Source organism: Suricata suricatta, chromosome 8 (genome assembly GCF_006229205.1).
Source record: "Suricata suricatta isolate VVHF042 chromosome 8, meerkat_22Aug2017_6uvM2_HiC, whole genome shotgun sequence".
NCBI classification, from domain to species: Eukaryota; Metazoa; Chordata; class Mammalia; order Carnivora; family Herpestidae; genus Suricata; species Suricata suricatta.
The window spans coordinates 6,797,754-6,813,218 of record NC_043707.1 but is presented as its reverse complement, the minus strand read 5'-3'; the positions used below and the strand labels follow the sequence as shown (position 1 = coordinate 6,813,218).

Sequence of the window (15,465 nt, the reverse complement as noted above, 5' to 3'; positions counted from 1 at the left end):
TCAGCCGGGAAGAGGACGGCCTGCAGGCCGGGGCCGTTACGTGGCAGAGCCAGGCCCTTCCAGTGCAACAAGAACACGGATGCAGTTGTGCAAGTCAGAGAACCCCGGACGCCCTTGGAGGCCAGAGCACCTCCGAATGACGGGCTTCCCAAAAAGAATGAGTCACCTTAGTGTCTAATCGCCTCCTAATGGAAAGTAAATAGGGGCTGGCACCACGAATGAAGGGACAGGCTACACCAGACGAGAGGCTCAGCCCACAGACCACCAGGCACAGCAGCGACCTGCGTGCATGAGTCAGCCCTACCCGCCCCGCGTCGGCTGTGCCCTCCTCCAGCAGCGGGCCGGAGGTGAGCCTGGTGAGGCAGACATGGCTGGTGACCCACCGCCCACCTTGGCTGGGCAGCCACCCCTCTCCCGGGCGCCCGCGTGGGGGTCGGGAACGGCTCCAGCCTCCTCCTGCTCTGGAAATCTGCCCTTGGTGAATGGAAGCCCTTTTGCCCAAAAGATGAGCCAGGCCCTTCCTGCTGGCACCTAATGACAATGACTGACTGGCACTGGGTACAAAAAGGCCAGCCTCTTTGGCACAGTCTGGTATCAACTCTGGGGTGCAGTTCATGCTCCAGGGGTCACTCCCCCTCCCCCAGAGTGGGATAAGGTGGTGGCTAGCCTCTGGCTGAAACCGCATCCTTCTTAGCCTTTCCCTCTCTCCCTGGTCTCCCTAGAGTGCGCCCTTAATAAGCGACTTGCACAGAACCCCTGCCTCAGGCTCTTCTTTCAAGAGACCCAAGACGGCTGACATTGGAGGCTGTGGTCCCAGAGACCGGGATTCACATCGTGGCCATGCTTCCCCTGCAAGGTGCATCAATCCCCTCTCTGAGCTTTGCTTATCTATCAACAAAATGGGGGTATTAATACACCCTCGCCCTGCGGGGTTTTGAGGAAGAGTAAATGAGAGAAGACATCTGAAGTCCCTATAACAGACTCTCTACCCATGACTTGTTCCTTTTCTCTGCCCTTGAGGGAGGCGTCTGGCAGCACACAGTGACGTGCTTGCTGGAGGGAGCAATGAAGTCGGGACAGCAACCGCTAACGGAGGGAGGAGGCACATCCGAGGGCGGATCTCCCGGCTCTTACCTATGGGGACAGAGGAGATCTGGGAGTAAAGGTCCAGCATCCGGTTGCCATCCACATCGACCAGGTAATTGCCTCGGCTCTCTTCGTAATTGCAGAAAAAATGCACGGCATCTGCGTTCTTGGGGAAATAGAGACTGATCAGGGTCGCTACAACCCCCTAGACTCCCCTCTTTCAGGATGAAGCTTGAACTGATAAGGCAAGCCGTGTTCTGCCCATTCTATGGTCACAGAAGGTATCTTTGGTTGCTTACGTGAATGGTTTGCTTCATAATGGTGTATTAAGCTGTAAATTACTACATTATGGTTTTCGTGTATGTGTTTAAGTATCACAACAGCAAGAGCTTCAGATATAAAACTGAAGAAGATTCTGATGTTAAGATGTACGTGGTAAGTGTTAGAGCAACCATGAAGAGAATTAAAAAATGAATAGTAATTATGAAAGACATGAAAATGGCACACTAGAAGATATCCACCTAATGAAAAGAAAAAGTAAAAGAGGAACAAAAAATATGAGATACATAGAGAACAAAAGGTAAAATGGGAAGATATGAACACAACCATATAGATAACAACATTAACTGTGTGTACATTAAGCAACCCAATAAAAAATCAGAAACTGTCAGACTGGATAAAAAGGTACAACTATATGCTGTCTACATGAGACATGCTTTTGATCCAAGGATACAAATATGTTGAAAATGAAAGGGTGGAGAAAGGTACATGATTCTCACAGCAATCCTAAAAGAGCTGAAATGGTTTATACTAATCAGACAAAATCAACTGTAAAACAAAGAAACAAAAATGCTTCAGGAGGTAAAGTCCACTAAGAAAATATAACAATTATAAACATGTAGGCAACCAATAACAGAGTCCCAAAATCCATGAAGCAAAAAATGGGCAGCATGGGAGAAAAATGGTTAAAAGAGACTAGCTGGCAAGTTTAATAATATTTGGCTTTTGATAGTGAATAGCACAACCAGGCAGAGGATTACAAAGGAAGGAGCCCCTAGGTGGTTCAGACAGTAAGCATTTGACTTCAGGTCAGACCATGATCTCGTGGTTTGTGGTTTCGAGCCCTGAATCAGGCTCATGCTGACAGCTTGGAGGCTGGAGCCTGCTTCAGATTCTGTGTCTCCCTCTCTCTCTGCCCCTCCCAGCTCTCTGTCTCTCTCTCAAAAATAAATAAACATTTTAAAAAATGTGAAAAAAGAAGATTTGAGGCGCCTGGATGGCTCAGTCACTTAAGCGTCCGGCTTCAGCTCAGGTCATGATCTCAAGGTTCGTGGGTTCCAGACCCACGTCGGGCTCTGTGCTCACAGCTCAGAGCCTGGTGCCTGCTTCCGATTCTGTGTCTCCCTCTCTCTCTGACCCTCCCCTGCTCGTGCTCTCTCTCTCTCTCTCAAAAAAAAAAAAAGACGAACAAGGGACGAGGACCAGAACAACACTCTCAACCAACAGATCCCACAGACACTTTCGTGGGACGCTCCACTCAATAGTGGTAGAGTACATGTTGTCCCCAGTGCCTCGCGAACATCCTCCAAGACAGACCATTTAAAAGCCTCGGTGAAAGGATGGCATTCACACAAAATATGTTTTCCAACCACAACAGAATGAAATTGGAAATGAGTAACAGAAAGAAGTTTGGGAAGCTCACCAAAAAGTGGAAATTAAACACGACATGAATAACAAATGAGTCAAAGAAGAAATCACGAGGGAAATTAGAAGGGGAAAAAAAGGTTTAGAACAAAGTTAGTTGCATTTATTTTTTAAGAGCCAGCACAGAGGAAGTGTGTCCCTTAGCTAAGTCATAGCTGAGAAGCTTGGAGGAAAGGAAAGGCTGTGGCCGGTCCTCACTTACCTGAATCATATTCAGCTGTTTCATTAACTCCTACAGGGAAGAACAGCAAAGCATTATTAGATCAAGGACACACTTTTGCTGAACTAGCTGTAAGTCTTTGATGTCTTCCCAGGTCCTGGGGCATCCCCTCCCCACCACTTACACCAATAACTTCACAAATAGCCAACAATATTATCAATATTTTAAAATTGCTTAATGTAAATAATTGGCAGGAAACGATTCCTGCCAATTACATTACCAGGATAGCAAGGATTTAGCAACTTGGAAAATAATAATATAATAAAGTAAAATAATTAACAACAAAAAAAATTTTAAGTGAAAGGGGTTTATCTGGTGCTCATAAAAGCCTAGGTGCCCCTTGTATTTTTTGGGGAAAAAAAAAGACTTTAACACACCATTAGAAAAAATAAAATCAACTGAAAATAGAAACTTGCACATCAAAGAACGATTTGTAATTATAATCTAAACCCTCCATCAACCACATGTACATACAGAAATTGGGAATTATACATTGGGAATTGGGACCTAGTTGATTTGCTATTACAAGTATTTAATCTCTAAAAATAATCCAGCCTAAAATCAACTTTAAATCAACTTTAGCAATTAGCGTCATAAAATGATACAGTTCCGCATAAAAGTAGAAATAGTAATGACAAGAATGTAAAAAATGTTTCCAGGTATTTCTCCACTATGAAATGAAAATCCACCCTCCCCCAATGAAATATGCATGAAAAAGTCTCTCCTTTTGTTAGCAAAACACTATCAAAATAACTACAATGACTTGCATTAGTACAAAGATTTCTGGATTTATAAAGTAGCTGCAATGACAGAAGGCCTATCTTTTTTCAAAAACAGGAGAAAAGCATACAAATTTAAGTTTTATATGATGTAGGAGTCTTCATAAGGGAATGAAGACCTCAAGAAACAAGTTAGACACTTGTTAGAATACTAGTCAGAAACGAACATATTTATGCTAGTTTTGATAAAGAATGGGCAGTCACATAGAAACACAATAGGTGAAGGACTGTGCAGTAATTATAATAAATACTGCCATCTTCTAAAAAATTCATTTCTGTTTATTGCTGGAATATATAGATGCTGAATGACTTCTGTGCCCATGATATTGCTAAACTCATGTTCATCTAAGTAAGTTATATATATATATTCTTTTGAATTTCTTTTTTTTATTTTTAGGTTTTTTAATTCTTAAGTTAGTTAACACACAGTGTAGTTTTGGCTTCAGGAGTAGAACCCAGTGATTCATCTCCTACATAGGGCACCCAGTACTCCTCCCACCAAGTGGCCTCCTCCATGCCCGTCACCATTTAGCCCCTCTCCCCTCCCCCCTCCCGTCCAGCAACCCTCAGCTTGTTCTCTGTATTTACGAGTCTTTTATGATTTGCCTTCCTCTCTGTTTTTACCTGATTTTTCAAAAAGGGATTTCTTCTGACAGTTAAAAAAAAAATGACACTGTGGATAAAATCTGCAGAGAAAAAAGCTAATTTGTATTGAAAAGGTTTACACTTATTTTTTAGGTGGGAACACTAGACTCCGTGCCACATGTCACAACGCAGAGTCAAGGTTAGTCAGCCTCCTGAAGAGTGTAATATGCACGCCCAGCCTCCCTCATCGGACTCATCTTGTGCCTCCTCCGTCTCACACGATAACATCCATCCCACGGATTCGGAGCTGCCCACTGTGTCTCATATGTCCTGTCACCCTGCACACCTCTCCACCTGGTCTACAACAGAATGCACTCCTTCGGTGAACTCTTCCTTTGTATCCTTCAAGGTCAAGATGAAGGGCCTCTGCTGTCATTGCCCTGTGCCCTCTAGCACTGCCAGCTGCCTTGCTTTGGCCAACAGAGTGCGGTAGGAGTGATGGCAGACCAGTGTGGAGCCTAGACATCACGTGCTCACCTCCGCCCCCACCATGAGGACGACCCCAGGCCAGCTTGCCAAAGGACGAGAGACCCAGGGAGCAGAGCCACGTCACTGCAGTGACCAACACAAGTTAGTCTAGATCAACCAGTGGCCAGTCATCCTCCAGGCCTACAGATGGGCCCACGAGAGTTGCCTGGCCAACTCCTAGTTGACCCCAGATGCATCAGCAAGCTGATGGTTTTGTGCTTCTTTGTTACACAGCATCATCGTGACAGCAAATAACAGATACATCTCTCTGAGAAGCCTTCTTTGACTCTTATGGCAGAATGTCCTGGAGCTCTAGTGGTAAGCTTTCTGAAAGCAGCGAAGAGTACAGGTCTCCAAGCTCAGCTGTGTTCTTGCCTCCTGGACCCTTTTCACGCTGTTCTTAAGAATACCACTCAAGTGTGCTCAACTCACCCGAGATCTAGGCCCTGGGACTTCTGTCTTCATCAGGGGCCCGTCATAATCAAATTCAACGTCGACTTTGGCTGCGGCCTGACTAATGTGTCGGGAGCCTGCAGTAAAGAGAGATGATGAGAATCCTTGGAGATGGTAGATATGAGAATTCTGCCCTAACAGGTGCCCAGTGTCCCCAGCGGAGGCCATCCAGGACCTCAACCCCATCTGAGCCAGACCACCCCCAAACACAGAGTCTGGCCAGAGCTGGGCTCCAGCAAACACTGAAGATTCGAAAAACCAGGAAAGCCCAGTGCTGGTGAAGTTGTAGGCAAACAGGCATGCTCGTGTCCTGCTGGCCTGAGTACCAGCTAATGCTGCCTTCCTATGCCTTTCAACTGAGGAATCTCGTTTCAGGATTCATCCTAAGAGAAGAATGGGACCAGAACACAAAAATGTAGGTTAAAATACTCATCCTAGTACTGTCTTTTAACAAGAAGAGAAAACAGAGGGAGGCAGCTCAACAGAATAAGACCTACTCCACCATTTTACAGACAATGGAATGTTATGCATCTGTTCATAGCACAGATGTGGGGGTATGAATATTTGTGGACATGGAAAGACGGCCACGGCATTAGCACTATAAAAATTATCCAAGTTTTGTCAAAATTTAATCCATATCCCGTTGTATATCCAAAAGTACATAGAGACCAGAGTTTCTCAGCCTTGGCACTCCTGGCATTTTGGGCCAGATAACTCTCTGTGTCCTGTGCCCTGGAGGATGTCTGGCCGCACCCCTGCCCAGCGGATGCCTGCATCACCTCCCCTTGAGTTGTGGCCCTAGTTGTGACATTCAGGAATCACCTGGACGCAAATGATCAAGGGGCTAAACACAGGTGGTCCCCACTTACAGATGCTTTTTATTAAAAAAAAAACGTTTTGGGCCCAAGTCACTTGGTGGAGATCCATTTCATGCTCTTGCATGGCAGGTAATAAATGTAGAGAGGGGACTTTCCAGGCTAGACCCGCAAGGCTTCTGAAATCAGCATGCTGCTGAAGTAAAGGGCAGCCTCAATCCCAAGTCGTTAAAAAAATTAAAAAAATTTTTTTAACATTTTTTTTTCATTTTTTGAGAGACGGAGCGCATGCAGGGGAGGGTCAGAGAGAGAGAGGGAGACACAGAATCCGAAGCAGGCTCCAGGCTCTGAGCTGTCAGCACAGAGCCTGACGCAGTGCTCGAACCCATGAACTGTGAGATTATGACCTGAGCTGAAGTTGGATGCTTAATCAACTGAGCCCCCTAGGTGTCCCTAAAGTTTTTTTTATTTTAAGTTTACTTATTTACTTTGAGAGAGGCAGAGGCAGCGTGAGTGGGAGAGGGACAGAGAGAGAGAGAGAATTCTAACCAGGCTCTGAGCTGCCAGCGCAGAGCCCGACGCAGGGCTCGATTCCATGAACAGTGAGCTCATGATCTGAGCCCAAAACAAGAGTCGGACACTTAACTGCCTGAGCCACCCAGGCGCACCCCAGTCTTGATCCCTGACTGAAGGACAGCTGTGGCGAACCCAGGGTGAGTGGGGGTGACCGTCAGTAATCCCCAGAGATCCCTTCACTGTCTCTGCTTGTCCTCGGGTTCCCAGCACATCTGTCCTAGCCGGGAAATGTTCCCTCCTCTTGCTTGTCGGGCTTGCATTAGATTAGGGAAGCACTAGACACTTCGTATTATTGTTTCCCTTACGTAGGAGAGAAAACCAAAACCCAGAGAAGCAAAGAGCCGTGCTAGGATCTGTCTCTCCCTCCGTCCCTCCGTCCCTCTGTCTCTGTCTCTCTCTCTGTCTCTCTGTCTCTCTCTCTCTCTCTCTCTCTCTCTCACTCTCTCTCAACACACACACACAGCTTGCCAAACGATATGAAGCTGTGATATTAAAAAACATTTAAACGCATTCTTAATTTTCTGTAATGGCTTTGGATGTCAAAGAGGGTTTCTGAATTAATTATGTAACACAATGGAGCCCTGCGCACAGCAAGTCCAGTTAAAGTCCAACGCGCCCCTTGTTTTGAGGCACGAGGCCAGCCGGCTTTTATTGTCTTCTGTTTGATCTGAAAATGAAAAGGGAGTCCCGCCAGCGTCTGTTCCATTAGCAGAGAGCTGAAAGGTCGTGGAACGTATCGATGACTTCTTTTTTACATTAAACTGTTTGTTTCTTCCTTGGCCAGAACTCAGGGCAACTGGCCCCGACCGAGTCCAGCTAGACCCACATAACACGGGGCCGTCTGTTTGGATAAAAACCGTTCTTAACCTGTGCTGATGCTGCTTTGTTTCCAGTAAGTGTGTGTGTGTGTGTGTGTGTGTGTGTGTGTGTGTGTGTGTGTGTACGTACGGGGGGCTGCAAAATTCAAAATTTGCAGGCTGTCCTTCAAAAGTGTCCTGACACTGTGCTGTGGCCGTCAAATGTCCTGGGGTCTGCAAGGTGGAGACGCCGGCTCTGGACACAGGTCCCAGCGGGAGCGGTGGCTGAAAGGGTGTCAGGGGAATGACAGGGGTGATGGGGCCGCGTGGAGATACAGTATAGGGATGCCAAGACTGCGGGCAGACGCAGGGAGGGGAGAGGAGAGAGGGCGAGAACCCGTCCCTGGGGATCCAGAGTGGATCAGGCACAAGACAGGGAAGCCAGACATCAGGCAGACGGATAGGTCTGTATCGAGAGCTGCATTGGCTCCTTCCATGTGCCAAGTCTTTGCGGGTGTAGATGGAAGAGGGGCTAAGGCCTCTGGGCAGAGATCCTAGAAACCACAGCCTGGCGTGCTGGCTGGCCACCGTGCTACCATGCAGGCGGAGATGGGGCGCGAACACGGGTCAGCCTCCACCGTGTACTAGGCAGGCAAACTCCCTTAGCCCGTTTCGATCCATCCACAGCTCTCTCTCGAGAGACGGTTCTCAGGTTATAGATGAGGAGCAGAGAGGTTAAGTGACCTCCCCAAGGCCACACAGCTAGTGAACTGCAGAGCCGGGATCTGACTGCAGGTGCAATACTTGTGCTTTTCCTCCAATATCTCAACTTTGACTTCTCGTAGAGGAAAATAACCAAATACCAATATAAAGAATGTTCTCTTAATGATCATAGATACTGCCATGAGCCACGAGAGAAAAGAGCACGAGTTCAACTCCCTGGGATCTCTCGCGTCAGGTCACATGAGCAGAGATGTTCATTCATCGGGCATTCAGGGTGAGCGTGTCGCCCGTGTCCTGAGCACCTCACATGGATTGATTGCCTCACTTAACCGTCAATCCCGTCTGGGCGGTGGACGTTAGGATTGCTCCCGGGTTACGGAAGAAGACAACGAAGCCCAGAAAGGTCAACGAGTCCGCACGGTCACACGGCCAGTAAGCGGCTAGGGGAAGCGTCGTCCACCCGACCTCTCCTCTCCCAGATCCCGAGCCTGGACCAGGTGCTGTCCCTCGCGTCACCTAGTGCCCGTCTTTGAAACGAAATGGTTGCAGCAAAACAACTTGCCTAGAACGGCACAGTCAGGAGAGCCGGCCAGTGGGGGAAGACCAGTCCAGCCCCCTCTGCCTCTGAGGCCACCCTCGGGCCTCGGCCTCTCAGAACTAGAGTCTCTGTTTAACTCCAAGCTATAAAACCAGCCCTCAAGTGTTTTTAACTCTCTAGATCTTTATCTGAGAGTAATAAACAAAGGCCATTTTCCCAAACAGCAAGGGCTTTGTATGCCAGCCTGGCCAAAGTCAAGGTCAAGTTTAATCAGAGTTGTGTGCTCTGCTTTTCTTTGAAAAATTCTCCCCCTCCCCAACTGTCCTCCCCCCTTATTATTATTTTTTTAAACCAATTAAGATCGATCTCTTTAATAAACATCTGGAGAATACGAGTAGTCCCAGATGGGATATTCCTTGCTGTCCCAGAGAAGAAGGTCCGTGGAATCTGTTGAAGTCCGACAGACCTCCAGGAAGACACTGCGCTGTGACCAATCACCCGCACAGGAGCCCAGACTCACGCTGGTGGCACACCCGGCTGGAAACCGCTTCCCGAGACGGAGGCCAGAAGTGTCCCGACTCGGTTGTGTGTTGTGCCTCTTTGGATCCTTTCCCAGCAGCGAGAAGAGCCTCACACCTCTTCCAGGGACGTAGCAGGGTTTGGACGCTTGGATGCGTGGGGTCAGCAGACACACGGAGGGTGGTTTTGAATGCTTTGAAATGATTCTGAAACGCCAAATATCAGGGAGTAACTGTGCCACCGAAGGTGGAAATTCTGCAGCGGAGTCAGCTTCACAGCCTGAACACTGGCATCATATCCATAAGTAGAAATCATACTTTGACGGACAGTCGTGCACACAGTCATGTCTGCGTGTCCTCCACAAACCCGCAGTCGCTGGTGGGAGTGCAAGTCACAGACACGGACATGTTTCTCCAGGCACGTGGTCACCATCACTTTTCCCAGGATGCTCACCACAGTCACTGCGTGATTGTGACCTCTGCAGACCCTCGCACGGCCACCAGCATGGATGCTGTGGGCATGGGCTGACCGGTGAGGGCCGCCGCCGCTGAACACAAGGTCATTCACCCACTTCATGCAAAGTGCGGTTTGCTGGGGTCTCTGAGCCCCTGGAGGAGGGATCCATTCCGTGCATTTAATGTTACAGGACGTGAGACCCAACCATGAGCACCTCTGGGGCACCGTCCTAAGCTGTGGGAAGACAGCTGACAGCCGGAGGGCCACGGCATTCAAAGATCTCAAGTCCTGGGGTCCCTGGCTGGCTCCGTAGTTTGAGTGTCTGACTTTTTTTTTTAATGTTTATTTTTGAGAGAAAGAGACAGAGCATGAGCAGGGGAGGGTCAGAGAGAGAGGGGGACACAGAATCTGAAGCAGGCTCCAGGCTCTGAGCTGTCAGCACAGAGCCTGATGCGGGGCCCGAACCCACGGACTGTGAGATCATGACCTGAGCCGAAGTCGGATGCTTAACCGACTGAGCCCCGCAGGTGCCCTGAGCATCTGACTCTTGATCGTGGCTCTGGTCATGGTGTCACGGCTCGTGTAATCGAGCCCTTTGTCAGGCTCTGCGCAGAGGGTGGAATCCCATGGCTTGGGATCCTCCCCCGCCTCCTCCGGCGTCTACCCTGCCTGTGTGCATGCACTCTCTCTCTCTCTCTCTCTCTCTCTCTCTCTCTCTCAAAATGAACATTAAAAAAAAGACCTCGAGTCATTTATCGTTCTTTCTGTTGAAGGCACCACGGCACCACATGCTCGTCCTGCAGAGAGGACCCGCCGTCTAGAATGAAGGCAGAGAACCTGCTCTCATAGCTGGGGCTGCTCCGCACACTTGACCCCAGAGCAGCGGATGCTGTGGCCGCTGTGACCACTACAAAGGGCAACGCCCTTTCCAGGGGCAATCGCTTCGGAGGTACGGCCAGTGCACTTCCGACTCGCCACATACAGGCTCTGTCGGTTTTCTCTGTGGAACAGGTGAGTTCCTGAGTATGAGAATGGCATTCACTATGGCCTGGGGCCCCTCAAGGCCCTTCTGAGGGTTCCCCGTCACCACCCCCTGCCTCTGAGGGTCGTTGTGGAGGGCTCTTTGGTCCCTCCGTGAAGGAGATCGCGGGGTGAGTGGCGGCCACACGTCCAGGGACACCGTCTTACAGCGGCCGCCCCTCTCACGGGTAGGGCTAACTCCGTCACGACAGGAATGAGGAGTTTCCAGTGGGTTTCGCTCTGTGGGGCCTCAAACATCCTCTTCAGAAGGACCGTCTGGTTTCTCTTGTCCCAGATCCAGAAGCGTCCACGGCCGCTCCTTGAGACGGAGGACTGAAAGGCTGGGACCTCTCACCTCTGACACTCCGGTTCGGGGCCACCTCCCACGTGCGGGCTGTGCCTCTTCAGCCTCGCCGGCTGCCTGTGCTCACTTTCCTCGCAGGTTTCACGGTACACACACCCTGTCCCATGTCGCTGTGTCAGGAACGTGGGCAGCCCGCGGGGCCTTCTTCCGTTTCTCTCTTCCCGTTTCTCTTCCTCATCTCCCCCCTCCCCGTTCCAGCGGGTGTCGGCGGGGGGGGGTTCTGCCCACTGTCCGGCCAGCTGAGGGGTGGGGGTCCTTCTCCAAGAGGGTGTCCTATGCAGACAACAATCTTGGAAGACCCGTGGTTGCCTTTGGGTGGCTCTTTGCCTCTTTCATTTACGCTCGGGGGGGGGGGTAGCCTGTTGTGAAGGGGGGGCTTTCCCCTGTTCTTGGTATTTCCTTGCTCCGTGGAGAACTTCGGTCCTAGGCTCCTGGAGACCTCTGTCAGCTCTGAGAAGGACAGTGCTGCAGCGATGGCCGGAGGAGCCGGACGGTGGTCACCGCTCCCTCTGAGTTGCAGACCCCCGGACGCATCGCGGGCCACAGCCTTGCGACCCAGCGGTCCCATTCTGCTCTCGCGTCACCTGAGCTGAGGCGTCTGGAGCGGGAACATGGCCACGGCACTGTAAGCAGGGGATGGGGCTCCTCGGACAGGGACTCGGGTGGATGATGGAGACACAGGGGACGGTCCCTCTCCAGCAGCTCCCCCTTTCCCTCTAATACCTTGGGGGTCGTTCTGCTCAGCACCAACCGTGTCTGCACCTGCCGGGCCGGAGATGGCAGCTGCCAAGGATGCACTTGACACGGGGTTTCCTTGTCCGCTACTCTCCTGGGCGCTCTGGTTCCCCGAAGGGCGCGGGAGCTCTCCCGGCTGTTCAGGTCTTTTGCCAAACACAGGTCTGGCACAGCCAGAGGGGACTGTGCACTCTGTCGCCTCTGAGCAGTGAACTTCTAGACCTTTCTTTCACCTGCTCTCAGGGAGGCAGCACCCCACTGATGTTTTTAAGAACAAGTTCATTGAGGAAGAGATCAGTAATTTCACCACCCGGACACGCAGCCTTGCAGTCTCCCAGGCTCTGTGCTCTATTTGCCGATATAAGGTCATCAATGACTGTGGGGGAGGGGCATGAACCAATGCTGACGGGAGCTCTGTTAGAGACGCAAGCCACTGAGCCACCGTGTATGAGGGTCCACAGCAATCCGATGGGTGGAGATACCACACAAACACCTAAACACCGTGGGACTTGTGGTGGGCTGAAGCACCTTCCCCAACCCCCACTCCAGGGAACACAGGTGCCGGGCTGTGAGCCACTCTGTGACATCCCTGTGGCCCCAAATCCAGCCAGCACCGAGAGAGCCAGCCTCAACGCGGATCCCCCAGCTTCCACGGTGAGCCTCCGGATGAGACCACAGCCCTGGCGGACAGCTCAGCCGTACCCTCATGGAAGACCACCGCCCGCAGCTACGCCGCCCGCAGACTCCGAGAACCCAACTCTATTAGGGCTATTTGTTACATGGCAATAAATAATAATGGTTAAGGTTGCAAGTTTGGGGCCAGCCTGGCTTCCCTCAGAGCCGGGGTCAGCCACCTGCTAGCACGGAGGTTCTGAGAAAGTCACATACTTTCTCTTTTTCTCCACCTTCCTCCCCCAGGGAACTAAATGGGTTAAAGATTAGCTACCATGTTAAAACTATTTCCTCGGGGCACCTGGGTGGCCCAGGCGGTTAAGTGCCCGACTTTTGAACTCAGTTCAGGTCTTAACTCAAGAGTCATGAGTTCAAGCCCTACATTGGGCTCTGACCTGGGTGTGGAGCCTATTAAAAACAAAACAGCCCACAAAAGTCTATTTCCTTATTGCTACTTAGCCATCAGCAGGGTGTGAACACGTTTCTGTATCTTTGCCAATACCATGGTTTAGCAGTAAAAACACATATCTACCTACATACCTACCTACTGACCACCTCTTATCATATCAGAGATGTTGAACTGATAGACTAGAGAAAAAAAATCTCACTGTATGGTTCTCTACACCTGGTACAAGTGTGCCCCCCAAAACATACAACTCTGGTCAAGAGCATGCAGACCTGGTAACTCTGATTTAGTCATTTCTGTCTGTTTTTCCCCTATCCATGCTCATTTAAATATAAATGAAGTGCTTTCGCATGAATTGTTCCTTCCTTTTTTTTATATTTATTTTTTGAGAGCAGGCGTGCCTACTGAGAGACTCGGAGGGCCCAGGCGCCCTGAACACGTGTGAGGCAGCAGGCCCCCCAGCATTGTCCTCGCTCCCCTGAGAAGACCCACTTTCCTGATGAGAAACTGAGGCTCAGAGTTCTGCCTGCTGGCAAGGCTCCCTAGGTGGAATGCGGCCCAGGTGTAGGGGTCTCAATTCACGGCTTGTCCCTGTGCTCTCCCTGGGAAGGCTCAGATGTCCTTGAGGGGCGCCTGGGTGGCTCAGTTGGTTGAGCATCCGGCTTCGGCTCAGGTCGTGATCTCACCATTCGTGGGTTCGAGCCCCGCATCGGGCTCTGTGCGGGCTCATTGCCTGGCGCCTGCTTCCGGTTCTGTGTCTCCCTCTCTCTCTGACCCTCCCCTGCTCGAGTTGTCTCTTTCTGTCTCTCAAAAATAAATAAAGAACATTAAAAAAAGAAAAAGATGTCCTTGAGAATGGCCCGCAAAGGCGGAGCCTCAAGCACCGGCAGGCTGGAGCCCCCCCCTCCCCCGGGGCCACGCTCTCGTCATTAGGGCATCCGCGGCACCTGGAGCAGCACCGGCACCCAGCGCATGCTCAGCGGTACTGGTTACAGACTCCCACTAGGAGCTCCCACTAGGAGCACCCCACTGGGGCGTCAGCCATCTGCTTTGAGTTTACTTTTAACATAATAGTGGGTCAGCGTTAATAGGCTTCTCTTATAATCGAATAAACTAAAACAGAACCTCAAGCCTTCTAACTCTCGAGACTATCGGGGTCAAGAACAACACGGGAAGACAGACACGGTCACGGATGGGGACCGCGGGGCGCACCATGGGAATTCGGGCTGGGTCCTGGGATGGAAAGAGGCACTGAGGGACATGCTGGTGACATCCATAGAGAAGTCTGGCATTCAGGTAGCGATAATGTACAAGGTCAGCTTCTCAGCTTTTGGCGAGAGCATCCTAGTGAGGTAAGACGTTAACCAGGAGGGATGCTGGGGCATATGGGATCTGTCTGTACTAACTTAGAACTTTCTCTGCCCTAGTAACATCATCCCAAATTAAAAGATTTAATTTTTTTAGGGGCGTTTGGGTGGCTCAGTCTGTTAAACGTCCAGCTTCGGCTCAGGTCATGATCTCACGGTTCGTGAGTTCGAGCCCCACGTCAGGCTTTGTGGTGACAGTTCAGAGCCGGGAGCCTGCTTCGGATTCTGTGTCTCCCTCTCTCTGTGACCCTCCCCTGCTCGCACTGTCTCTCTGTCTATCCAAAAAAAAAAAAGATTTAATTTAAAAAAAATTTTTTTTAAAAATTTTATATTTGAGAGAAAGAGGAGAGAGTGAGGATGCACAGGTGAGAGGCAGAGAGAGGGAGGCAGTGTGAGCAGGGGAGGGTCAGAGAGAGAGTGAGACACAGAATCTGAAATAGGCTTCAGGCTCTGAGCTAGCTGTCAGCACAAAGCCTGACCTGGGACTTGAACTCACAAACTGTGAGATCATGACCTGAGTCGAAGGCGGATGCTTAACTGACTGAGCCACCCAGGTGCCCCTAAAAGGTTTATTTAAAAATAAAACCTGCACAAAAATGAACTACTAGGACCTCATCAAGATAAAAAGCTTCTGCAAAGCAAAGGAAACAATCAAGAAAACTAATAGGCAACCTACAGAATGGGAAAAGATAGTGGCAAATGGCATATCAGATAAAGGGCTAGTATCCAAAATATACAAGGAGCTCACTAAACTCCATACATAAAAAATGAGTGATCCAGTGAAGAAATAGGCAGAAGACCTGAATAGACACTTCTCCAAAGAGGACATCCAGAAGGCCAACAGGCACATGAAACGATGCTCAGCATCACTCAACATCAAGGAAATACAAATCAAAACCACACGCGATACCACCTCACACCGGTCAGAGTCACTAAAATGAACAAATCAAAAGACTATAGATGCTGGCAAGGGTGTGGAGAGATGGGCACCCTCCTACACGGTTGGTGGGAATGTAAACTGGTGCAGCCGCTCTGGAAAACAGTGTGGAGGGTCCTCAAAAAACTATCCGTAGAATTCCCCTATGACCCAACAATAGCCCTGCTAGGGATTTACCCAAGGGA

General features: G+C 50.0%; 1 protein-coding gene and 1 long non-coding RNA gene across 2 annotated transcripts in view; one reads left to right on the top strand and one right to left on the bottom strand.

The window, feature by feature from the left end:
* The window catches only part of ABAT (4-aminobutyrate aminotransferase), an 84,968-nt gene that overhangs the window by 25,289 nt on the left and 44,214 nt on the right, over positions 1-15,465 (bottom strand). The window contains exons 3-5 of the mRNA XM_029949754.1: positions 5,335-5,432; positions 2,993-3,022; positions 1,135-1,252 (exon numbers count right to left, since the gene is read on the bottom strand). Coding sequence (XP_029805614.1) covers positions 1,135-1,252; positions 2,993-3,022; positions 5,335-5,432 — 246 coding nt within the window. The remainder of the gene's footprint in view (positions 1-1,134; positions 1,253-2,992; positions 3,023-5,334; positions 5,433-15,465) is intronic.
* LOC115298150 lies at positions 8,819-13,331 on the top strand. The gene is made up of 6 exons (XR_003911620.1): positions 8,819-9,881; positions 9,970-10,088; positions 10,553-10,790; positions 11,095-11,249; positions 11,591-11,788; positions 12,448-13,331. It is a non-coding gene; the product is annotated as an uncharacterized LOC115298150 (long non-coding RNA).